The sequence below is a fragment of the Crinia signifera genome, chromosome 5 (genome assembly GCF_055691185.1).
Source record: "Crinia signifera chromosome 5, ASM5569118v1, whole genome shotgun sequence".
NCBI classification, from domain to species: domain Eukaryota; kingdom Metazoa; phylum Chordata; class Amphibia; order Anura; family Myobatrachidae; genus Crinia; species Crinia signifera.
Window position 1 is genome coordinate 191,010,408 of NC_139221.1, and position 26,395 is coordinate 191,036,802.

At 44.9% G+C, this 26,395-nt stretch overlaps 1 protein-coding gene across 7 annotated transcripts in view; it reads left to right on the top strand.

Moving 5' to 3' along the window:
* Positions 1 to 26,395, top strand: part of COL15A1 (collagen type XV alpha 1 chain) — a 537,229-nt gene that overhangs the window by 414,655 nt on the left and 96,179 nt on the right. For all 7 annotated transcript variants that reach the window (XM_083188349.1, XM_083188345.1, XM_083188346.1 and 4 more), the window contains 3 exons: positions 11,208 to 11,288; positions 18,997 to 19,032; positions 23,497 to 23,550. In XM_083188349.1, coding sequence (XP_083044475.1) covers positions 11,208 to 11,288; positions 18,997 to 19,032; positions 23,497 to 23,550 — 171 coding nt within the window. The remainder of the gene's footprint in view (positions 1 to 11,207; positions 11,289 to 18,996; positions 19,033 to 23,496; positions 23,551 to 26,395) is intronic.

Here is a 26,395-nt window from a genome sequence, read left to right on the forward strand (position 1 = left end):
ACTGCCCGAGCGGCAGTGCGGTCAGAGAGGTCGGCGGGGGTCAGCGCATAACCGCGCATGCGCTGACCCCCCCGGCTTCCGGGTTAGGGTATCGCAGGAAGGGCTCTTTTCGGAGCCCTGTCCCTGCAGTCCCCGGGATGATACATCCCGGGGATAGGATTGCATTTTACAATGCGATACTGGGCGATAATATTCTGCCCAGATCGCATTGTAAATGCGAGCAATGATAAATGGGCCCCCTATAACCCTAACCACACACACACACACACACCCAGCAGCCTATAACCCTAACCATACACACACCCCCCCCCAGCAGCCTAACCACACACACAAACACACACACACACACACCCCGCAGCCTATAACCCTAACCACACACACAGCCTGCAGCCTATAACCCTAACCATACACACACCCCGCAGCCTATGCCCCTAACCATACACACACACCCCGCAGCCTATAACCCTAACCATACACACACACCACAGCCTATAACCCTAACCATACACACACCCTGCAGCCTATAACCCTAACCATACACACACCCCACAGCCTATAACCCTAACCACACACACAGCCTGCAGCCTATAAACCTAACCATACACCATAGGCATTACGTGCAATGGACATTATGGCAAGTGGTATAATATGTAATGGGCATGTGATGTGTAATAGTCATTATGGTGTAAATTTTTGGCGCGCCTCCGGCGCGCACTGTCCATATTGCCCCTGTTTAAAATAAATTGTTGAGTCCTGGCATAATGTGTAATGGCCATCCTGGTGTATGACAAAAATGTGTAATGGGCATCACAGTGTATCGCGTAACATGTAATGGGCATCAGGGTGGCTGACGTAACATGTAATGGGTATAATGTGCGGCATAACGTGTAATGGTCACTACAGTGTGTGATGTAACGTGTAAGTGGCATTACGGTGTGCAAAATGAAGAATAGAATTGAAGCAAAGGTTAAAAAAAGCCACGATAAGGTGGATCAAGGGGCGGAGCTAGGGGCGGGTCAATGGGTGGGCTGGAGGTGTGTCAAGGGGTGGGGCATTGTCCGGGAATCTCACAACACAAAGGTGGTAACCCTACATACGCTGAGTTTTCCATTGAAAACAATAAAGACCCATCCGTGCACGGTGGCGTACGCTCAGATAGCCGCAAGAAGTCGGTGGGAAGATGGACGAGAGACGTCCGTAAACGGTGGCGTACGCTCTGTTGTATGCCAGTTGTTGGAGTCTAAGCGGTGATCCGTCCATGTACGTTGGCGTACGCTCAAGTGTACGCCACTCCCCTTTTGTCGATGTTTGTGTCCGTCCGTATGCGGCTGTTTTGTGGGTGGACTTTCACTCACCGACCGCGTACGGGGAAGGTACGCTGATATGGAACGTACGTACGTTTGGCCGCCGCAACCAGAATAAGGTCCTGTGTGAGTATGGGTATGCCACCCTGTTTAACTACTTAAAGATACCTTGATGTACTTTGAATTTTGTCGATACAAGTGAGTTTGGTACACCACCAATCTCCCATTGATATAGAATATTCGACATCACAATCCGTAAGATACTTCACATTGTGGATTCTTTCCATTCTTCTAATTTTTTTTACATACAATCACTTCAAGACCACCTACCAAACTTGAGAAACTAAGGATTGGAAAGTAGAGGAAAGGAAGAACCTGCTGTACCTGTACCCCCTACCCCTGAGGCAGCATCATCCATCCCCAGTCATCCTTGTGTAGCCTCCCCCTTCTGCCCCTCCTCTACATCATCACCAGTTCCCCTGTGATCCCCTAGCAGCAGCATCACCAGTCCCCCCCCCCCGCAGCATCATCCATCCCTAGTCGACACCCCCCCCCGTAAATCATCCATCCCCAATCGACACCCCCCCTGAATCTCACACCCCCCTGCATCATCCATCCCCAGTCGACCCCCCCCCCCCGGTCGTCACCCCCCCCCTGCATCATCCATCCCCAGTCGTCACCCCCCCACCCCCTGCATCATCCATCCCCAGCCCCTGCCAGCAGCATCTTACCCAGTCACCCCTACGGGATCCTCTGGCAGCATTATCCAGCCCCAGGACCAGCTGATGGACGAATGGATGGAGACCTACCTACGGGGTCAAGATAGGTAAGTATCAGTATGTATGGGCTCTGTATATAGTAAAGTTTTATTTTTCTGGCGTCAGTGTGTTTTTATTTAACTATTGGTGCTGCTGTGGAACTAAGAGTCCCAGCAAGCCCATTAATGGGCCGCATGCTGGGACTTGTGGTTCTCCAAGTCCCAGTATGCATTCCAGGCTTGCTGGGACTCATAGTTCCACAACAAAACCCAATGTTTAATCTATTTTTCTACACGTTATCAGCCCGGTACAAACAGCCCAGGGGTACCGGGGACAGGTAAGTCCTGGATGGGGGGGGGGCTTTATTGGGGGGGTCCCCCACTCCCCAGGACCCCTGGCCAGGCTGACCGGTCACAGGGATGAATGCTTTGGCTGGGGGGAATTGTATTAAAAAATCCTCCCCCCCCCCCCCCCCCCGGCTGTGGCATTACCCTGCTGGCTGGTTGGGCCTGGGGCTGGTTCTTAAAATACGGGGGAACCCTAGTCATTTTGTCCCCAGTATTTGTCCCCCGGATCTGTCTGATCCATGCAGGCTGAAGCCAAATATGACAGGAAAATGTATTTTTCTGCCGTATTTGGCAGGCAATTAGCGGGCGTATCCCGCTAATTGCCGATAATTACCGACCGTATTGAAATTACGACTGATTAGTAAATTAGGAATCACCATTCTTTTGAATAGTGATTCCTAGTCGTATTCTATCGATGTATTTGTAAATACAAATACGAATGTCCCATCAATATGAATAATCGTATTTTTTGCATAGTAAGTGCCAAAAATACAAATACGCCAAAAAAAAAATCATATTTTACTATGAAAATACGAATTTTTTTACGAATTTTGCTTAGTAAATTTCCCCCAATAAGTTTTTTCTTCCCTCTGCCCAACAAAGAGTAGATGTAGACGTGGTCTTTCAACTCCCCAATCTGGGATGATGATCGACTCTCAGCAGCAACAGCAGCAGTAGGTATAGCGGTCAAGGATCTTCTGGAGGAATCCAGAATGGGGGAGGAGTCAGTCATGTCTATGACATGGCCTACAGGACTACTACTGATCCGGATTGTGGAGGAAATTGATGGGGTAGGTGTAGATGTGTGCGTATCAAGAAACTCACAGACACCTGTGCAGCTTAAATCATTTGCGTCTTTATTCCAGCTCCGGCTAACCCTGACTGCCCGGCCAGCCGTGTGACCGGAAGTGAGGTCATGACTGGTGGACTACAAAGACCAAGATGCACCACATGCATCTACATCCCCCCTTTTAACTGGAAGTACACAACATGCATGGACATAACAAATGCAAACAAAGATAAAAATGCAGGAAAAGACTAAAAGTCTTGGAACTTGGGATTGGGCTTGGACACCCGCCCGTACCTGGTGATGGTGTGCTGTGAACCCATGGGATTGTCCTCGACAGTTTGGGAGGGCTTTGCCACCGGTAAGGTCTCTGGGATGGGATTGTCCAAATGATGTGAATCATCACTAGCATTGGTTGCAGCAGTGGCAGTAACTGATGGACCTGGCTGTGCAGAGTCCTCTTCAGCTACACTCAGCAGGTGCCGGCGGTTGCGCTCATACAAGGCATTGTCAGACTGCACCACATAACTATTTGGACGCTGCACCACTGCTGTTCTGTCTAAGCCTTGCTCGGTCTGTATGCGAACAGGTTGGCCTGGAGAGAGTGGTGGCAGGTGATGTGCCGATCTGTCGTAGGACACCTTGGAGCCTGCTCTGCGTCTGTTGATGCAATCACTCACTTGGGATTCCACATGCTATGGAGTGCCATGTGCTGCAAAGTGCCTTTTAAGTTTTGAAATTACCATCAGGCTTGTGGTGGTGGTGAGGTAGTTTATTTCGAACCAGCCTGAGCAAGAGTCAACAAGCACCATATACTCCTTCCCCCTCCATTCAAATTAGTCAGCCGCCAGGATGGACCAAGGGAGGTCCGGGATGTCGTGGAGCAGCATGGGCTCCCATGGCTGATGTGGACGCAGGGCATTGCAGGGGGCACAAAGAGACACGGACCGTTCAATGTCACCATACATAGAGGGCCAGAACGCAGTTTCTCGTGCCCTGCGCTTGGTGGCCTCCAGGCCTGCATGGCCCTGGTGCAACTGCTGGGTGTATGACGACTGTAGAGCTGCTGGGATCACAAAGCGGTGACCTCACATGATGACACCATCAACTATAGTGAGTTCATCCCTCATGCAGAAGAAGGGACGTAGACAGTGGGGCAAGTCTCTGGATGAGGGTGGCCAGCCATTGAGGATGACATCAGCAAGATGCTGGGAGAGCTCGTCTGTGCTAGTGGCTGCACGCAGCTCCTCCATCCGTTTGGTGGGAAGGATTTCCACAGCCATCACCTCAAACTCGTCCTCAGGTCTGCCTGAGTCAGTGGAAGGCAGAAATGACCTGGACAGTGTGTCAGCAACATACATTTCTTTACCTGGCTTGTATATAACGTCCAAATTGTACCTTTGGAACTTGAGCATCATGCTCTGTATGCGGGATGAGGCAGAGTGTATGGGTTTCTTCAGAATGGTGATTAGGGGTTGATGATCTGTTTCAATCACGACAGGACGGCCATAGATGAAGGCATGGAAACATTTGCAGGAAAAGACAAGCACCAACAGTTCTTTTTCAATCCGTGCATACCTGGTCTCCGTGTCAGTGAGGGCCCTGGATGCAAATGTCACCGGTTTGCGGTGTTGGAGGCAGAGGCCATTTTGTGAAGCATCAGCAGCAAGGACAACAGGATCATGCACATTGAAGTACTGCAAGACTGGTGGGTTTGTGAGCATGGTCTTTAGCTGGTTGACAGCAGCTGTGTGTGTGTCCAGCCAACACCATTCAGAGTCCTGATGCAGTAACTGCCGCAAAGGTGCAGTGTTTTCGCTGTACTGTGGAAGAAACTTGGACAAGTAGTTGGTCTTCCCCAGGAAGCGCTGGAGTGCCAATTTGTCTGCTGGGAGGGGCATCTGCAGGACGGCAGAGACCTTGTTTGGGTCTGGCAGGACGCCCTTGTTGTTGAGGACGTGGCCCACGTATGCCACCTCCGTGACTCCGAACCTGCACTTGTCAGGGTTAAGCTTGAGGTTGAGGGCGCAAGCCCATTGAAGTACCTGGTGGAGGCGTTGATCATGCTCCTCTCTGGTGCGGCCCCAGACGAGATGTCATCAACGATGATGTCACAGGAATAGCCAGCGAACAGTTGCTGCATGCATCGCTGGAAAACTTTGCTGCCTGTGGTGATGCCATAGGGCATGTGGAGGAAGACGTAGCGCCCAATGGGGGTCATGAAGGCAGTAAGCAAAGAAGAGGCTCTGTCCAGAGGGATCTGCCAGAACCCACACTTGCATCCAGGTAAAGACGGTTGCACCTGGCATGTCGGCAATCACCTGCTCGATGGTGCAGAGAGGGTGGTAGGGGCGTAAAACTGCTTTGTTTAGGTGTACTGGGTTAATGCATAACCGTACAGTCCCATCCTTTTTGGCAGCTGCTACCATTGCAGACACCCATTGTGTCGCTTCTTCAATTGGTGCAATGACACCCAGCTGTGTCATTCTGTGTAGCTCTGGAATAATTTTGTCCTTCATTGCAATGGGGACTCTGCGGGGAGCACAAACAGTGGGGGCAATAGAGTCATCCAGCCTCATATGATATGTGATGGGTAGCTTTCCTAGTGTGCTGTTATCAAACAAGTCTTGGAAATCGTTCATTTCTGGGACAGTCATTGAATAGCATGTAAATCAGGCCCCAGTTTCAACAGGCCCAGTTTCATGCTGTCCGGGAGGCCAAGCAATGATTTGACTTGTTGGTCCACAATGTGGAAAAGCAACTCAGCACGGGTGAACTGTATTCGTGTGGTGCCAAGTGTGGTGATGACCTGGTCTCCATATGCTATTAGGTTGATTTTGTCCTGTGGGTTGATCTGTGCAGCAGGGTCTAGCTTGCGTAGTTGTCTGCATGACATGACGTTGCACTTGGCTCCTGAGTCTATCTTGACTGTGGCCACTCTGTTGGTGTGTTTGGTCTTGAGCTTTATGAATATCTTTCCCCTCTCATCTGTGTGATCAACACTGTCACAGACTGTCGTGCGGACTGTGCTATGCACCAGGTCTGTGTCTACCTGGCTGACCTGCCTGGGTGTGCGGCTGTATCGGGGTTCTGACTGCTGCTTTGTGGGTGTCTGGTCTTTAGAGCGACAGCACCTGGCGAAGTGCTTCCATTTGCCACATGCATTGCAGCGTTTATCATATGCGGGGCAGTTCTGTTTGCCTGGGGGGGTGCTGTGCTGTGGTGGCCGCCATGACACATACTTCAACGTCCCTCTTTAACTCCCTTGTGCCCTTTTCTGCCTGTTCATGGAGCATGCATATGCTTATGGCGGTTTCTAGCGTGAGACCCTTCTCCCTTAGCAGCTGTGCACGTACCTTGTCATTCCTAATGCCACACACGATTCTGTCAAGGATGAGTTCATCTGTGAGTGTCCCAAAGTTGCACTTCTTTGCCAGTAGTTTTCGTGTGGAGGTGTATGATTGCACTGTATCGTCGCCCTTTTGATTTGTGCTGTTAAAGATATGTCTGTCCATTATGACGTTCTTTACCGGCATGCAGATTTCCTCAAACTTAGCAAGTAAGTCCTCAGGATTCTCTCTGCTCTCTATGTCCGCGTAAATGAATGCCTCTGATTTGTCCACAGCGTTTGTGCCTGCGAGGTTCAGCAGCATGTATGCCTGTACCTTCTTTGACTTGTCTGATAAGCCCGCGATGCAGTACACGTGCCATTCTCTTTTGAATCTGAGCCAGTTGTCAGCGATGTGTTCTTTGAAAACCAACGGGTCAATCTTCCTCAGCCCATGTGCCATGTTGATCCCGCTTCTGACACCATGTAGATGTGTGCGTATCAAGAAACTCACGGACACCTGTGCAGCTTGAATTAGGTGCGTCTTTATTCCAGCTCCGGCTAACACTGACTGCCCGGCCAGCCGTGTGACTGGAAGTGAGGTCATGACTGTTGGACTACAAAGACCAAGATGCACCACATCCATCTACAGTAGGAGTTGGTGGTGTGGATTGCAGGCGCTTGGATATAACAGAACAAAGGGATTTAGGTGTCACTGGACTGCTTATGCTCTTAGCCAAAGTTTCTGAACTTGACAATGACTTATTCTGATTAAAGGTGACAAATAATGGAGGGTGTTCCTAGGTGGCTAGCATCCTTAGCCCTACTTATTATGCATTTACACAGACTACATGTGGCAAGACAGTTTTTTTCTGGATTTGGGTAGAAATAATTCCAGACTAAAGAGTTGGATTTTTTGGTCTTCTGCCCAGGCATGACAATGGGCTTTTTCATCCCATGGCCAACAACTGTCTCCACCTGTGCCTTACAAACCACATCTCCATCAGAATCCTCCTTAACTTCCTCCTCAGCGCCAACTACACCAATATCCTCATCCCAGTGTACGTCTACAGTGAAATCCTTAATGTCAATATCAGCAACTGGACTGTCGGCACCTGCAGAGGGTGTGCAAATGGTAGAAGGAGTCAGTGTTGTCAGTGTTGGGAAGGTCGGGCAGCACAAAATTATTTGCAGACAGTGGCAACACCCAAATATAGGGCAGACAGTGGCAGCACAAAAAATATTCTGCACAGTGACAGCACCCAATTATAAAGCAGACAGGGCAGACAGTGGCAGCACCCAGTTATAGGTCAGACAGTGGCAGCAAAGAATTATAGGGCAGACAATGGCAGTTGTTTCCTGTGCTTTTTCTAGCTTAATTTTTTGAGGGAGGGGCTTCCATCTGCATGACAAGCTGAACCACTAATCATGAATATAGGCCAATAAAACAATAGCACCCATTTATAGGGCAGACAGTGGCAGCACCCAATTATAGAGCAGATAGTGACAGCACCCAATTATAGGGCAGACAGTGGTTGCACATATAAATGGCTAGTGACCGTGAGTCTCCGAAAACTATATCTCTTTCTCACACATGCAAAAAACCTGAATATTAGCCAAACTTCACTTAAAATAAGTTTTGACAAATGACTCATGATACATGAATATAATTTACAGTATGTTACATTTCTGTCTCCAGTCAATGGGCTCTGATACAAAATTCTCAAACCTGTAGAATACAAATGAATCAATGTATGCCTGTTTATCTTCCTGAAAAACTGTGAAGGTGTGTAAAATATTTAATCTGGGGATGGCCATTTCAAGTTACTCCCAGCTTGCTCCATTGTGCTCCCTAGGTATTCACCACCTCCAGTGCTGGAATACCAAATATGCAGAGTAAATAATAAAATAGATTTGATCATGAAAGAAAATTTCCAAAATATAGAAGAATTAATCAACTCAAATAAACAACTTAAAGTACATAAACCAATAGACATCATTCACATTGCAGTTTACAGATCACAGGGGTGGATTTAATAAACTCGGTGAAGTGATAAAGTTTTTATCACTGGCCAAACAGCTCCTGTAACTTCACAGTTAGGAGCTGATTGGCCGGTGATAAAAACCAGACCCTTCATCACTTCACTGAGCTTAAGAAATCTGCCACACAGACTGTTAGTTGGTTGGTAAAATAAAAAATAGTGGTACTTGTGTAGTTTCACGCGGCAGCCTAAGTTACATTGTCAGCATAGCCCAACGGCTGCCTAGTGTAGTCAGCGTAGTGTCTCCACGGCAGCCCTGCGTAGTCAGCGTAATGTCCCTGCGGCAGCCCTGTGTAGTTAGCGTAGTGTCCCCCTCAGATAGCGTAGTCACCGTACTGTCCCTGCGAGCTGCAGCTATGTCCCTGGCATCCCTGGCAAGCTTAGTGAGCACCTCTCACACAGCGCGGATAACTGCCAGATCCCCTGTGCTGGCAAACCCCCGGGGCCAGGGGACACTCACTGCGCTCACCATGCTTCGGGCTCGGTGGCTGGTTCGCCACACTTTATAAAATCAACTCCACGCCGACGTGGATAGTGGGGGTATGAACAGGTCGAAAGGATGCGTAACGGGTCCGCTTGCCACACTTCGGGCTGGCGTGGACAGTGGGGGTGTTTAAAGAAAACATTCACACCTGGCATATCATACATCTGAAACAGTAATGACGACATGTGTTAACTGGTAACTGGATTTTAGTGAACAATAAAGAAGAAAAAAAACAATGAACAATGTTCAATATTATCAAATAACAAGTCCAAGAAACTATAAAAACTGGGATCAGAGTTAGTGCATGTAAAATGCACTGGAAAGCGTTCTCTGCACCAAGGGTTTTGCGCTAAATAATCTCCTGCATGTAGGAGTCAAGGTATTGACGCACAGTGCCCCTCTGTCTCTTGTTCCTCCCCTTGAATGACCTCCAGAGCCTTTTAATATTTTGGGTATGAACCCCAGTGTCTGGGTCCACAAAGCTGTAGTGGTGGTTGACGCGCGCATGATGGTACCCCGCCTGCTCAAGTTGTTGAGTGTTGTACGCGCACCAACAGTCTGAGTATATGGTGGTACCCGGTTCAATATGCATCTGGATGGTGGACATCAGAGTGCTGGCGTCATGGCTTGCCACTTGTGTTCCGAAACATTCACCTGTTTCACGGGATATGCCACCAAACAGCCACTGCTGAGACAGGATGCATCCAACATGATTTTTTGCTGTACAAATAAACTTTCATCCACCTCAATTATTTTGCCAGGCCCGCCAATCTGATGTTGGGGCTGCGGCATCAAATGCATGGTACACGCCTCCAGCATAAGGTTGTTATAAATCATGGTGTTTTTGGGGAAATCATGAGGTGGTGCTCACAAAATTTAATGCTTGTCAGCTCCTCTGCCCAAAAAAATGTGAAGTGCAGAAGGGTTATAAATTTCAGGTGACATCCGTGAAACCATTGTGTACACTGACCTTCTTGCCACAGCTTCTTATGTGGCATCCTCCTCCATCTGCGGCAGGTTAAAGATGGTTAATGCTTCGGCAGCCATAACTGACAGAATGCTGACTGACTACGCTAACTGTGTAACGCTGACTGACTACGCTAACTACGTAAGCTGCGGTATGCTGATTCTGACAGGGACACTGACTACGCTAACTACACTGGCCGCAGGAACACTATGCTGATTCTGACAGGGAAGCTAGATTGACTACGCTAACTACTTAAGCAGCCGCGGGAACACATTCTATTGACTACGCTAACAGGCCGCAGGAACTCTACGCTGATTCAAACAGGGATGCTACACTGACTACGTAACTGTCGCCCTGAAACTACACAAGTACCAAAATAGTATTAGGAGATAATTGATGAGGGAGGCCCTGAGTTTCGTCTCCCTTGGGACCTCAATTGCGTTTAATCTGACATTGACCATCTTTGATGTCCAAGAGCTCACCTTGTTCATTTTTTCCATCATAGTCAACATAGAAGTAATCAAGTTAACAAAATCATCTGGTCACCTCTATCTTTTAGCATCTTAAATATACTAAAATGTTAGCTTGTTGTATGAAATGCAATCTATTGTATCCTATATTTCATGGAATGACCCAGTTGTGTTAGCAGGAGTGTTATAACATAAAGCTGTTTTCTCCAGTGTTGAAAACATATTAATATTATTATATTGTTTGTGATGCTTCATTGGCAACAACCATAATTAAGATTCTGGGGGAGATGCTCTAAAGCAAAAAACTGGGTACAAACCTCATTATCTGGGTTTTTACAGCATTTTTGCATGCTCTAATGACCGCACGCTGGGTCAGCGCTGCGTAGGGAATACCCTGTAGAAGCCTATGGGCTGCGTTGTGTGAGGGATCCATCACGGAATTCTAAAAAAGGTGTTGCATCGGAAAAGACAGCTATTAACATTAGAGCATCTGCATTTAGTATCGATGCTGTAGTCGGCAGGGGGGGGGGGGTTTGTCGAAAACAGGCGTCGGATATTGGAACATCCTGCCCTCTGGATCTATACCTTGTGCTTTTCTAAAATAAAGTACATTTTATATTTGTTCTTACGAAGTCCATGCTGTAATTTAACTATATTTGTAAGGAACTCCACAGAGCACAAATGGTCAGGTATTGTACTATATATTTTTTTATTTTTCAGGGTGAAAAGGGGGAACCTGGAGCCATCATAGCGGCTGATGGTTCTTTAATGATGAAGTTGTCAGAAGTCCGAGGAGAAAAGGTATAAAAGAAGAAACTAATTTGATATTGTGATGTTGTAGGAACTAGATGTTGTGTAAACTAGATGCGCCTGGTTGTTGTTTGTGCTGAAACTCTTACATGTTCTTTCTAGTTAACCCCTTCCCGACATTTGACGTATATATACGTCATGGCCGGGAAGTACTTCCCGACACATGACGTATATATACGTCATGACTTCAAACTGTCACTGCGTCTAGAGACGCAGTGACAGAGGGACGATGTCTGCTGTCCCTGACAGCAGACATGTCCCTGCATGCCCAGGGGGGGCTGCGATGCCGCCCCCCCGTCGTCGATTGCTGTGATTGGCTGTTCAGTGTGAACAGCCATTCACAGCGTTTTCTGTGTCACCGGCGAATAACGTTCGCCGGTGACACGGGATCGGAGGTGATTGGTGCTGTAAAGTACAGCACCAATCACCGCGGGGTGTAAGGGTGACACTGGTGTCACCCCACCTCACCCCGCCCGCCCCCAAAGGCCGTGATTGGTTCGTCGGACCGACGGACCAATCACAGCCATGGAGGGGGGTTTAAACTAACGGTGACTGCACTGCAGACGCCATTCCGGTCTGGAATTGCGTGCAGTGCGGTCACCGTGCCCAGCTGCCGCCATATACTGACCAGAACCTTGCTAAATACTTACCTGATCACTGCCTGGATCTTGCTTCTTCTTGTGACATCATGTGCTGTGTTGTGCTGTGTTGTGCTGCTGCGAGTTATTAGATAGAGAGATAGAGAGAGAGAGATAGAGAGAGATAGAGAGGCCTAGTGACAGAGAGTGCTATATTTTGTGCTGCTGCAGTGTAATAGAGTTATAGATAGAGAGATAGAGAGAGATAGAGAGAGAGAGATAGAGAGAGATAGAGAGATAGTGACAGATTGTGCTATATATTTTTTATATAACTGACTGCTGCCCCCCCTTTTGTGCTGATCAGTATAAATTAACTGATCAGCAACTTTTTGGGGGCGCAGGGTTTTTTTATATATATATATATACCTGTCAGTGCTGCTGCTGCAGTGTCATAGAGTGATAGATAGTGAGAGATAGAGAGATAGAGAGAGATAGTGACAGAGAGTGATAGAGACTGCTATATTTTGTGTCTGCTGCCCCCCTTTTGTGCACCCCCAGCAACTTTTTGGGGGTGCAGGGGTTATTTTTCATATATATAACTGTCAGTGCTGCTGCTGCAGTGTCATAGAGTGATAGATAGTGAGAGATAGAGAGATAGAGAGAGATAGTGACAGAGAGTGATAGAGAGTGCTAAATTTTGTGTCTGCTGCCCCCGCCTTTTGTGCTGATCACTATATCTGAGGTGATCAGCAACTTTTTGGGGGTGCAGAGGTTTTTTTTTATATATATACCTGTCAGTTGCTGCCAGTTGCACTGTCAGTTGCACCAAAGGTTGTGCACCTGCTGCCCCTCACTGGTAATCAGTGTCGCATCACTGATCACCTTTTTTTTTTTTGTGGGTGCTGTGGGGTCTTTTTTTAATTTTTTTTTTACACACACTGTGATTTTGTGGGTGTCCTGTGGCCACTGTGCGCTGATCAGTGACGTACATCACTGATCAGCTTTTTCGGCACAGGGTTGATCTATTTTTTTTTTTTGATCAAATTCCTGTTGCCTTTGAGCGCTGTGACGGACGTTACTGACCAACATCTGTGCTCAATTTTTGGCGCAGGACCTTTTTTTTTTTTTTTTTAACCCCTTCACTTTTTTTTTTTTTTAACCCCTTCAATTTTTTTTTTTTTAACCCCTTTAATTTTTTTTTTTTTGTATAAAGTATTTTTTTTTTCTGCACTACATACACACTACACACTACATACCCCCCGGGTTGAAATAAAGTTTGTACCCCCCCCTACACTATACACGTGTTGAAACATTTCACTACCAGTAACACAAAAATAAAAATGGCATCCCAAATGTCATCCCAAATGTCATCCCAGTCATCCAGAAGAATGTATTCAGCGGAGGAGGCATATGCCATGCTTGCCTCTGACTCTGACACAGCCAGTGATGCAAGCGGGGAATTTGAAGGATTCGTCTTAAGCTCCTCTTCCTCCTCTGGTGATGAGGGACCCCCTCAAAGACGCCCCCGTAGAGCAGCTGAGACCCACCCCCCAATAATTGATCTCGTATGGACCCCACCACCAGACAATTTTGAGCCCCAGGTTCCTGAGTTTTTGGCCATGCCAGGAATCCAATTTGATTCCACAGGTCTCAGAGAAATTGACTTTTTCAAATTATTTTTCTCTGATGATTTTATAAATTTAATGGTGGACCAAACTAATTTATATGCCCAGCAGTTTATTGCTCAAAACCCCACGTCATCATTTGCTAGGTGGACCCCTGTAGATGCAGTAGAGATGATGACGTTTTGGGGTCTGGTGTTTCATATGGGCATAGTAAAAAAGCCAGAAATTAGGCAATATTGGAGTACAGATGTTCTGTACAGCACCCCATTTTACCGTATGGCCATGCCCCGGGCTCGATTTGAGATGATCCTTAAATTTTTGCATTACAACGATAATGCACAGTGCCCACCCAGAGATGATCCCACCTTTGACCGGCTATTCAAAGTCAGGCCGGTCATTGATCATTTCAGTGCCAAATTTGAAGAGATGTACATCCCAGATAAATTCATTTGCATAGATGAGTCCCTTATACATTTTAAAGGAAGGGTTAAATTCCGCCAGTACCTTCCCAGTAAGAGGGCAAGGTATGGCATAAAAATGTATAAGCTGTGTGAAAGCACCTCAGGGTACACTCACAGGTTTAGGGTATATGAAGGGAAGGATTCAAGAATTGAACTGCCAGAATGCCCCCCCTCCCTCGTAGGTGTTAGTGGAAAAATTGTCTGGGATTTAGTGCACCCCTTCCTGGATAAAGGTTATCACCTCTATGTGGATAACTTTTACACTAGCATCCCCCTGTTTAAGGCCCTTGGTTCAAGAGGTACAGCAGCTTGCGGTACTGTGCGCAAGAACCAAAGAGGCCTCCCAAAAACGCACATTGCCCAAGTAATGAGAAGGGGTGAAAGCAGGGGAATATGCACCGAAAATATGTTGTCAAATATAAGGACAAGAGGGATGTCCTTATACTGACAACAATTCACGGAGACAGTACCACCTCCGTCCCTGTACGAGGTACCAGTACCCACACCTCAAAACCTAATTGTATCCTGGATTACAATAGGTACATGGGCGGAGTGGATCTTTCAGATCAGGTACTGAAGCCGTACAGTGCCCTGCGGAAAACAAAAATCTGGTACAAGAAGCTGGCCGTGTATATCATCCAGATGGCACTGTATAACGCTTACGTGCTATCCTGTTCTACCGGCCAGAGGGTGACATTTATGCACTTTCAAGAGGAAGTCATAAAGGGCCTAGTATTTGGGAACCAGCAGGCAGAGGGCCCCAGTACTTCTAGTACTGGCCCCCGTATTGTACCAGGGCAGCATTTTCCGAACGAAATCCCCTCCACTGCAAGAAAGGGCAGGACACAAAAAAGGTGCAAAGTTTGCTATAAAAAGGGAAAAAGAAAGGAAACTATTTTCCACTGTGAAACTTGCCCCGACAAACCCGGCCTATGTATAAAGGAGTGTTTTAAAATATACCACACATCTATGGATTATTAGGTTCATCATTTCACCGTGCTTCGGGGGTCTTGCTAATGCCACATAGCACCCACCAACATTCCACCAGAATCTGAGCTGCAAAATCCAAAAATCACTCCTTCCCTTCTGAGTCCTGCCATGCACCCAACTGGTATTTTTTGGTCACATATGAGGCAATGCCATACTCGGGAGAAATTGGGGCACAGATTTTGGGGTGCTTTTTCTCCTTCATACCTTCTGAAAATGAAAAATTTTGAGCCAGAACTGCATTTTTGTGTAAAAAAATGTAATTTGTCATTTTCACTGCCCAGTTGTACCACAATTGGTGAAACCCCTGGGGGTTTGAAATGTACACTATACCCCTAGATGAATTCCCTGAGGGGTGTAGTTTGCAAAATGGGGTCACTTGTGGGGGGGTTCCACTGTATTGGTGCTTTGGGGGTCTTGCTAATGCGACATAGCACCCACCAACATTCCACCAGAATTTGTGCCGCAAAATCCAAATATCACTCCTTCCCTTCTGAGTCCTGCCACTTTTTGGTCACACATGAGGCATTGCCGTACTCGGGAGAAATTGGGGCACAGATTTTGGGGTGCTTTTTCTCCTTCATACCTTCTGAAAATGAAATATTTTGAGCCAGAACTGCATTTTTGTGTAAAAAAATGTAATTTTTCATTTTCACTGCCCAGTTGTATCAAAATTGGTGAAACCCCTGGGGGTTTGAAATGTACACTATACCCCTAGATGAATTCCCTGAGGGGTGTAGTTTGCAAAATGGGGTCACTTGTGGGGGGGTTCCACTGTATTGGTGCTTGGGGGGTCTTGCTAATGCGACATAGCACCCACCAAAATTCCACCAGAATCTGAGCTGCAAAATCCAAAAATCACTCCTTCCCTTCTGAGTCCTGCCATGCACCCAAATGGTATTTTTTGGTCACATGTGAGGCATTGCCGTACTCGGGAGAAATTGGGGCACAGATTTTGGGGTGCTTTTTCTCCTTCATACCTTCTGAAAATGAAATATTTTGAGCCAGAACTGCATTTTTGTGTAAAAAAAATGTAATTTTTCATTTTCACTGCCCAGTTGTATCAAAATTGGTGAAACCCCTGGGGGTTTGAAATGTACACTATACCCCTAGATGAATTCCCTGAGGGGTGTAGTTTGCAAAATGGGGTCACTTGTGGGGGGGTTCCACTGTATTGGTGCTTGGGGGGTCTTGCTAATGCGACATAGCACCCACCAAAATTCCACCAGAATCTGAGCTGCAAAATCCAAAAATCACTCCTTCCCTTCTGAGTCCTGCCATGCACCCAAATGGTATTTTTTGGTCACATGTGAGGCATTGCCGTACTCGGGAGAAATTGGGGCACAGATTTTGGGGGGCTTTTTCTCCTTCATACCTTCTGAAAATGAAAAATTTTGAGCCAGAACTGCATTTTTGTGTAAAAAATTTAATTTTTCATTTTCACTGCCCAGTTGTACCACAATTGGTGAAACCCCTGGGGGTTTGAAATGTACACTATACCCCTAGATGAATTCCCTGAGGGGTGTAGTTTGCAAAATGGGGTCACTTGTGGGGGGGTTCCACTGTATTGGTGCTTGGGGGGTCTTGCTAATGCAACATAGCACCCACCAACATTCCACCAGAATCTGAGCTGCAAAATCCAAAAATCACTCCTTCCCTTCTGAGTCCTGCCATGCACCCAAATGGTATTTTTTGGTCACATGTGAGGCATTGCCGTACTCGGGAGAAATTGGGGCACAGATTTTGGGGTGCTTTTTCTCCTTCATACCTTCTGAAAATGAAAAATTTTGAGCCAGAACTGCATTTTTGTGTAAAAAAATGTAATTTTTCATTTTCACTGCCCAGTTGTATCAAAATTGGTGAAACCCCTGGGGGTTTGAAATGTACACTATACCCCTAGATGAATTCCCTGAGGGGTGTAGTTTGCAAAATGGGGTCACTTGTGGGGGGGTTCCACTGTATTGGTGCTTGGGGGGTCTTGCTAATGCAACATAGCACCCACCAACATTCCACCAGAATCTGAGCTGCAAAATCCAAAAATCACTCCTTCCTTTCTGAGTCCTGCCATGCACCCAAATGGTATTTTTTGGTCACATGTGAGGCATTGCCGTACTCGGGAGAAATTGGGGCACAGATTTTGGGGTGCTTTTTCTCCTTCATACCTTCTGAAAATGAAAAATTTTGAGCCAGAACTGCATTTTTGTGTAAAAAATTTAATTTTTCATTTTCACTGCCCAGTTGTACCACAATTGGTGAAACCCCTGGGGGTTTGAAATGTACACTATACCCCTAGATGAATTCCCTGAGGGGTGTAGTTTGCAAAATGGGGTCACTTGTGGGGGGGTTCCTAAATTTTAGCATGTTATGGTGCCTAGAAACCTACATGGTGCCTAAAAAATAATCTCATAAAAAGGAGGCTCCAAAATCAAGTAGGTGCTCCTTCTATTATGAAGCCTGTGGTTTGGTCAACGTGCACACTAGGGCCACATATAGGATATTTATGAAAACAAAAGAATTGGGGGAATCAATTTTTAGTCACATTTCTCTAGTAAAATGTACTGTGTTCCTTAGAAAAATGTATAAAAATTGCTAATCTGCAAAAAAAATGAAATTTTGAAATTTCACCTACACTTTGTTTTAATTCCTGTGAAACACCTAAAGGGTTAACAAACTTCCAAAATGCTGTTTTGAATACTGTGAGGGGTGCAGTTTTTGAAATGGTATCATTTATGGGGGTGTCTCACATACAAGTCCCTCAAAGTCACATCAGAACTGAACTGGTCCCTAAAAAAATCAGTGTTTGAAATTTTCTTGAAAATTTGAGAATTTGCTATTCATATTGTAAGCCTCCTAGTGTCCAAAAAAATTAAAAGGAAGTTGAAATAATGATGGAAACATAAAGTAGACATATGGTCTATGTTAGTTATTAACTATTTTGAGTGGTATGATTATTTGTCTCACAAGCAGAAAATTTAACATTTTGCAAATTGCAAAATTTTCCATTTTTTTACGACATTTTGGTATTTTTCACAAAAAAACACAGACTGTATCGACCCAAATTTACCACTAATTTGAAGTACAATGTGTCACGAAAAAACAATCTCAAAATCACTGGGATAAGTAAAAGCAAAAAAAAGTTATCCCCACTTAAGTGATACATGTCAGATTTGAAAAAAAGGGCTCTGTCAGGAACGCAAAAACTGGCTCTGTCAGGAAGGGGTTAAAGTAAGCATCTTGCTCTCTTAATTAATGTGCTCACTTGGGTAATTCAATAGCTTATAACAATGCATTAAAAAAATAAAGCATTATGAGAATTATACATATGCCAAGTTACTTATACTGTATAGTGTTTAAAAGATGTATTCAATAGAAGCATGTCAAGCACACAAATGTGGTGCTTAGGGCCTAGTACAGCATGGATTGTATATGTTAAGATGCTCACTTATCATATGCAATCCAGTGGCAGAAGCGATCACCTTGTCCCTCTCCAAGATGCAAGATGCTTATGCAATCCAACCTGAATTAGCCCCTTATTACACAAGTACTAATGACTTCATCACTTATTCTTAATATAAAGTGAGCTAATTCTTCTTAGCTATCAATTAATATAATATACAGAATTCTTTCTGTATTGGAAAACCATTAGCGATTATCTACATCTTGAACCGAATTTGAAATATTACCAAATTGGTGTTCCCTATGATATGCAGTACAGTTAAATTGTCAATACCGAAGCACAAAATATTAAAAAACGTATTGTGAACAAAAACTATAGACATATAAATTAATTATTGAATTCATTACATTGAGAAATTCCTGTAATCGCTAAAATTTGTAAAATGTGTGAAATTATTGTAATAATCAAGCGTAAATACTATATTCTGTGACTTTTATGTTCTCTTCTCTGCATTTGTATTGTTTCCTACAAATTGTTTAAACAGCTACATGCAATACATTTAAAAACTTCTTATTTTTGTTAAGAAATCATATTAACAAACATGTAATCATTTAATTATAATTCTAATATAATTTATTTAATTTCTTTAAGGGAGAGCCCGGTATGACGGGGCCGCCTGGACCTGTGGTAATCTCATGCACTTTATTACATTAACATTCATGGAGAGGCTGTATTCCTTTATTTCAAAAGATACAGGGCCTGATTCAGCACGGATCGCAAAAGCAAAATCTTTCTCTAATGGCCAAAACCATGTGCACAACCGGTGGGGCAAATGTAACAAGTGCAGTGTAAAAATAAAGCAGTCAGTATTTACCCTGCACAGAAACAAAATACTCTAACTCTCTCTGCACAAGTTACAATTGCCCCACCTGCAGTGCACATGATTTGTCCATTTGAGAAAGATTTTGAATTTGGTATTAACTCTGAATTGTGCCCAGTGTTAAATGTTTTTGCAGTTTGTGGTTATGGATAATGATTTTAATTTAGTGCTTATCTTATTACATAGTAAAAACATTTTGCCCTTTTGACATCGGTTGTGGTTGTAATTTTAAGTTTAAGACTGTCTGCTTGGATTTAGCTTAATGTAAAAGTACTGACAGGTTTTGGTTAAAATGCTCCCTGGCATGTATTTATGCTCATGTGGGCCCTAATGCTATGCTATTCTCAGAATTGTATGCTAATCTACAGGGTTGGACAGAAGGTCTATAACTGAATGTTTCCATAGCCCCTTCCTTCTCTTACATCTGCCCCACTCGAATGCACATGGTTTTGCCTATTTGAGAAACATTTTGGGGGTTATTCAGACCTTATCGCTGCTCTGTCACATTGCAGAGCCCTGTGCAATGTACAAGGGGGTTAACTTATAGCCTCATGTCCAAAAATAAGCGACCGACTAAAAGGGTGTTGTGTCAAGCTGCTCCTACTCGGGGGTGTCAAAACCCCTAACAAAGATACAGTACAAATAACAACAAAAGGTGGAGCTAAAAAAATGGATCAATCAGTTAATTGTTAAAAACAATGCACAAAATGTATTACTATAAATGCTCAAATTAATGGGGTATAAAAATAAGACAAATATTTTTACATATATTATAAAGATACATAATACTCAATAAAATAATATGGGAATGTAGGTTGTATACTTATTGGTGTGTAGTCCCGTTTGATGTCCTTTTTAGGAGCTCTTAGAAGTGTTCAATTTCCCCTGGGTAGTTCCATTTTGATGTTGAATAATTAATGGGAGTCCATTTACCTTGCATGATTAATAGAATAACGCTGGAGGATATAAGCAGTCCCCAAGTGTGGGGGGAGGGGGGTGTCCTCAACCATGTTGCGATATTTGTAATCCTCAGTGAGCAGTATCCCAAAGTGGTTGGAATATGGTGGCACTTTTTCAGGTACTTGTTTCCTAGCACAGCGCCCATCGGGTCCCATCGCATACCTTAAGTTAAGGTATGCGATGGGACCCGACCGACTCGATTTCGGGCTTTTTTTTAACCTTTCCCGACAATTACAAAATCGGGTCCATTATAATGGCATGCGATGCAACCGACGCGACCAACGCGATTTAACATTGTATGCATTGTACTCAATGTTAAATTCCTATGTAAAATCAGGTCCAATTTATGCCATTATAATGGCATACAATGCGACCAATGCGATGGACCCGATTTTACATAGGGAACAATGTTAAATGGCCCACCATACCCGATTTTTGATTGTATACCCGATTTTTGATTGTAATTTGTATGTGAAATGCCCCCCCATTGTTAACGCCAACCCACGATGAACGCCAACCCGAAGCATGGCGAGCGGTCGGCGGTATGCGTCCTCCGACCTTTTTATACCCCCACTATCCACGTCGGCGTGGAGTTGATATTATATAGTGTGGCGAGCCCGAAGCGTGGCGAGTGCAGCGAGCCCAGCAAGGGGACGCGTAATACCTGTGAATACCTTGCGGGGCTCGCTACGCTTCATGCTCGGTGGCTCGCTGCGCTCGCCACACTATATAAAATCAACTCCACAACGACGTGGATAGTGGGGGTATGAAAAGGTCGGAAGATGCGTACCGCTGCCCCTCGTGGGCTTGCTGCGCTCGCCACGCTTCGGGTTGGAGTTCATCGTGGGGTGGCGTTAACAATGGGGGGGATTTGACCCATCAGGGTGGGTATACAATGAAAATTGGGATCTGGGCCCAATGTAAAATCGGGTCTCAGGGACCATTTTTCATTGGTTCCAATGTAAAAATCGCGTCGATCGCATCACATGCGATTCGGTTGCACTTGATGCGAACGACCCGATTTTTTCGGACCCGATGGATACAATTAAAATTGCTGGCGCCGTGCTAGGAAACAAGTACCCTTTTTCAGCTATGTGCCCAGGGGTAGCTGGTCTTAGAGTCACTCTCAAACGGGAAGTCCAATGACAACCAAAAGTATACCAATACTGTTAAAATCAGCAGGTGCTTCCTGACATGTTTCATTGTCCTACTGACAACATTCTCAATGGTACCTTTGTGTGCCCCAGGGCTTACTCTGCTGCTGCAATAGAAACAGTCAGATTGGGGCCAGATGTTATATGCTGATGTTAAATGCTTTACCCTAAAATGCCTATTTGTGCTTTGGCAATTTGAAAAGAAAGCAGGCTGGTTCATCCTTCTTTTTGTTAATGGTCACAAACTGTAGGAATACTGTAGTCTAAGGTGTTGCACATTGACATACTCATCACCATCTACTGGTGCTTCCTTGACAAATCACCAATTGAGGCTAAATTTATGATAATGGCAGGACAGGCATTCAAGATGAGCAATGATGTGGCTGGACAAGAATGTCTACCACAGGCGTTGCTCCAGCTCAAACTTGTTTCCGTGATGTGTTGTTATCACTGTACTCCTTGAAGATTAGATGCAGAAATTACAGTAGGCACCTTAATGTTTGACCATGTTTTTGCTAAACCCACCATCTAGCAATTGATGTTGGGGCAGTATGACTGTTAAGGAGAAGCAGTGGCAGTAGCTTGGGCCTCAGCACCATTCATATTGCCACCTACCACCCTAGCAGTGCTGGCACTGGTGGTAGTGGCAGTAATCCATTGGTGTAACTACTGTAAGGCAGCCCCAGCAGCCGCTTGGGGGAGCAAGCAGCAGCAGGGTCTGTGTGGGCGCTGGCACCCGCTCGACGCACTGATATACTGCTGCCTGCCACTGCCCACTGACTGAGCACTGGAAGCGGGTCAGCCGCAGCGCGGGTGGGCCCATGGCAGAGATGACAAATTCCCCCACTGATTCAATTGACTGTACACAGAGCCGGATATTGGCTACTGTGTACAGGATGGGCGGGCGGATGGGCGGGCGGATGGGCATGCTAGGGTGGAATGGGATGCGTCAGAGCCAAGGGAAGAAGCAGTGTCTGCTGGTCTCTCTTCCTCTATCCTCCATTAGTTTCTCCGTTATGCGTGTGATGTCATCACGTCACACTCTAGGGAAACATGCTGGAGAGGAGCCTGGAGGGGGGGGGGGGGGGCGCCACAAACTTTTTGGCAGGGGGGAGCAAAATTTATAGTTAGGCCGCTGCAGTAATCTCAGCCTCGGCGGCGGCGATCTCATAGGATCTCCTCTTCCCAGCCTCTGTGACAGTGGCAATTTCCCCAGGACCCAGCACCCCAGGCTGCAGCCTAATGAATTGGATAATCAGATCCTGATTGCGGGACATGAAATGTTAAAATTTATTCAATCTCTATAATCAGAGCTATGAAAAATAATATTATTATCACTAGAATCATCATCGTGGGGAATTGATTTTCATAGTTAAAAATAAGTCTTATTACTATATGCACCATACCTTAGATTTAAGAACACAAATCTGCAAAAACATTTGCAGAAAATGCAAAAGCCTAGAACCTTTAAATAATAGGAGGAACAGCATCCATCATATAATATCGAAAAGGAAAGATTGTTTTAGTATAGAACAATGGGATTAGCAATGAAACACTCCCAAAAAAGTCCTGCTTTATTTGCTTTAAGTAGCTAAAAATTGGTTCTAGATACTGTGACATAAAGTTATCGTCCAAAACATTTCCTGTCAATTATTTTATTATGTCATCAAATGTTTTAAACTGTTTTAATTTTAACCTAATTTTTACAGCAAATCATGTATTGATCTCTTCAGTTTTGAAGCTGCTAAATTACAATAATTAATTAATTAATATATTTATAGTTCAGATGGAACGCCACTCAGCCAGCGCTGGGAATCACCAGAATGTCCCTGCTGGCATTCGCCGGTGGAGAGGTGCTCCATTTGACTGGGACGTGCGAGCATCACAGTCAAATGGTCCCCACCGCTGTTGGCAGTGGGGATTGACCAACAGCGACGGGGAGGTGGCGGACGGCAGCGGGATGGGGTGCGTGATTGTCTCATGCGTGCCCCCTTTCGACGGATGGCCTGGCCTGGTGGCTGGTGAGGGCTGACTATTCTATCACCAGCCCTTGCAACAGTGAAGGGCTCCATCGGTAGGTCTATTTGTAATCTAATTCGCAGTAAATGATATGCAAACAATGACTAAGTGTCCATTCCTTTTTTATTTTGAAATTAGGGTCCATTAGGACGACCAGGAACTAAAGGTGAATTTGGCTTTCCAGGACGACCAGTAAGTAATACCAGCCTACTATATTACAAAACTCAGTAGTACATTGCAGGCACGGTGTCTAAGACTCAGTGCCCTGGAATAAGACTTGCATTTTGAACAGTGCAGTTTGTTAAAACTATTGTTTATCATAGTAACTTACAATATGTATAATTATTATAGAACATATATACAGTATGTGCCTGATTCTTATAAAGTGGATGGAAAGGTCTGTGCAGTCTAGGTAAGCAGTCAATAAGCTAACAGCAAAATGCAAAACATTGATTTTGACAAAATGTCGACATGCAAAAGGTTGATAATGATAAAAAGGGTTGACATTGACATAAGGTCGACATGAAAAAGGTTGACACATGAAAAGATCAACATGAGTTTTTACTTTTTTTGTGTGTCAGTGTTGTGTTTATTTATTTATTAACAGTTTATTATATAGTGCAGCATATTCCGTAGCGCTTTACAAAGGGGTCAGTGATACAACAAAACAGGGTATTTACAGACAGTCAAAATGTAGGAGGGCCCTGCTCGCAAGCTTACAATCTATAGGGAAATAGGCATTGATACATAAGGATAGATACTGTATTCTTTATTGCATTGATTCCATCAGAATGCAAGGTTTTATGACTGGTTCTGGAATTAGATAAGCTTGCCTGAAGAGATGAGTTTTTAGGGAATGCTTATAGGTTTGGAGACTGGAGGAGAGTCTTATTGTGCATGGGAGGGCATTCCACAGAGTGGGTGCAGCCCGTAGAAAGTCCTGCAGTCAGGAATGGGAGCGAGTAATGAGTGTGGATGAGAGACGCAGATCTTGGGAGGAGCGTAGAGGTCGTGTTGGAAGATATTTTGAGATAAGAGAAGATATGTATGTTGGTGTAGTTTGGTTTATGGCTTTGTGTGTAAGTAAAATAATTTTGTATTGAATACGGTAGAATACAGGTAACCAATGAAGTGACTGGCAGAGTAGCTTTGCAGACGATGAATGTCTGGCTAAGCAGATTAGCCTTGCAGCTGCATTCATAATGGACTGTGAAGTGGTGAGAGTCTGTATTGGGGAAGGCCAATAAGGAGACTATTGCAATAATCAATGCGTGAGATGATGAGAGCATGGATTAGAGTTTTTGCAGTGTCTTGTGTAAGGTAAGGGCGAATTTTATATATGTATTTTTAGGTGCATGTGGCATGATTTTGAGACAGATTGAATGTGGGGTACAAAGGAAAGTTCTGAGTCAAGGATTACACCTAGGCAGCGAGCTTGAGAGGTAGGAGTGATTGTCATCTTCTCAACAGCGATAGAGATATCAGGTTGGTAACTACTATTTATTGGCGGAAATATAATTCATTTTGTTTTTGAGATATTAAGTTTGAGGTGGCGAGATGACATCCAGGATGAAACAGCAGAAAGGCATTCAGAGAAACGGCTCAATACAGATGGGGACAGGTCCGGGGAGGATAGGTAGAGCTGAGTATCATCCGCATACAGATGATACTGAAATCCAAAGGAGCTGATTAGTTTGCCAAGAGATGAGGTATAGATCGAGAAAAGCAGGGGACCTAAAACTAAACCCTGAGGTACTCCAACTGAAAGAGGTAGCGAAGAGGAGGTAGAATCAGAGAAACGAACACTAAAGGAGAGGTTAGATAGGTAGGATGAGAACCAATAGATAGGTAGGATGAGGCTGTGTCTTTAAGACCTATGGATTGTAGTGTTTGTATGAGAAGTGTGTGGTCAACAGTGTCAAAAGCAGCAGAGAGATCTAGAAGAATTAGTAGTGAGTAGTGGCCTTTAGACTTAGCAGTGACCAGATCATTCACAACTTTAGTCAGTGCTGTCTCTGTGTAGTGTTGGGCACGAAAGCCTGACTGATGCGGGTCCATTAAGTTGTGTGAGTTAAGAAAGTGTGTGAGGCGAGTATAGGCAAGTCTTTCAAGTAGTTTGGAGGTGCATGGAAGTTGAGAAATGGGACGGTAGTTTGAGAGAGAGCTTGGATCAGAATTCTGTTTTTTCAGAATTGGAGTAATAACTGCTTGTTTGAACAATGAACGAAAGACACCAGTAGAGAAAGAGAGGTTACATATTTTAGTTAAGATTGGGATGAGCACAGGAGACAGAGATTTACTTATTTGCGAGGGTATAGGGTCAAGAGGAGAGGTAGTAGAGTGGGAGGCAGAGAAAAGTGCCTTGTGTTTGACACCACTCGACATTATCCCCACCGCTTGGCTTGCTTTGCTTGCCATGCTTCCTGCTTGGATTTCAAGTATGTAAAAGTCTAAAAAAATTTAACCAAAAAGGTGAAAAACCCAAGTCGAACTTTGCAGGTGTCGACCTTTTTCATGTTAACCTTTTGCTTGTGCCATCCTTTTGTTAACGTCGACCTTTTGCATGTCGATATTTTGTCAATGTCGACATTCTGCATGTTGACCTTTTGTTGTGAAACTATTGACTTTCCACCTACTGTAGTCAGTGTAGACCTATCAAACAGATAATGTATAAACTTGGTTTCAATTTGTACTCTCTGCCTGTGCAGAATGAGCATTTTCCTTTAATATAATGTATTCTATTGTTGTAATGAACAGTCCATAATAATACCAGAAAAGGAAATGTCATTTTAGAATAGGAAAATTACAGCATTTTACAGGGCGGATTGGTGACTAAATCTGGCCCGGGAGAAATCCCACAGCAGCCCGGGGGTGGAGGTGCTATCGGGATCGCCGCCAGGGGGCTGTGTGTGTGTTTCGGGGGTGCTATCGGGTTGCCGTTGCCACCGGGGGTGGAGGGGTGGGTTTGGGTGCTAGCGGGTTGCCGTGAGGTGGGGGTGGGGTGGCGAATGGGTTGCCGCCTGGAGGGTGCTATCGG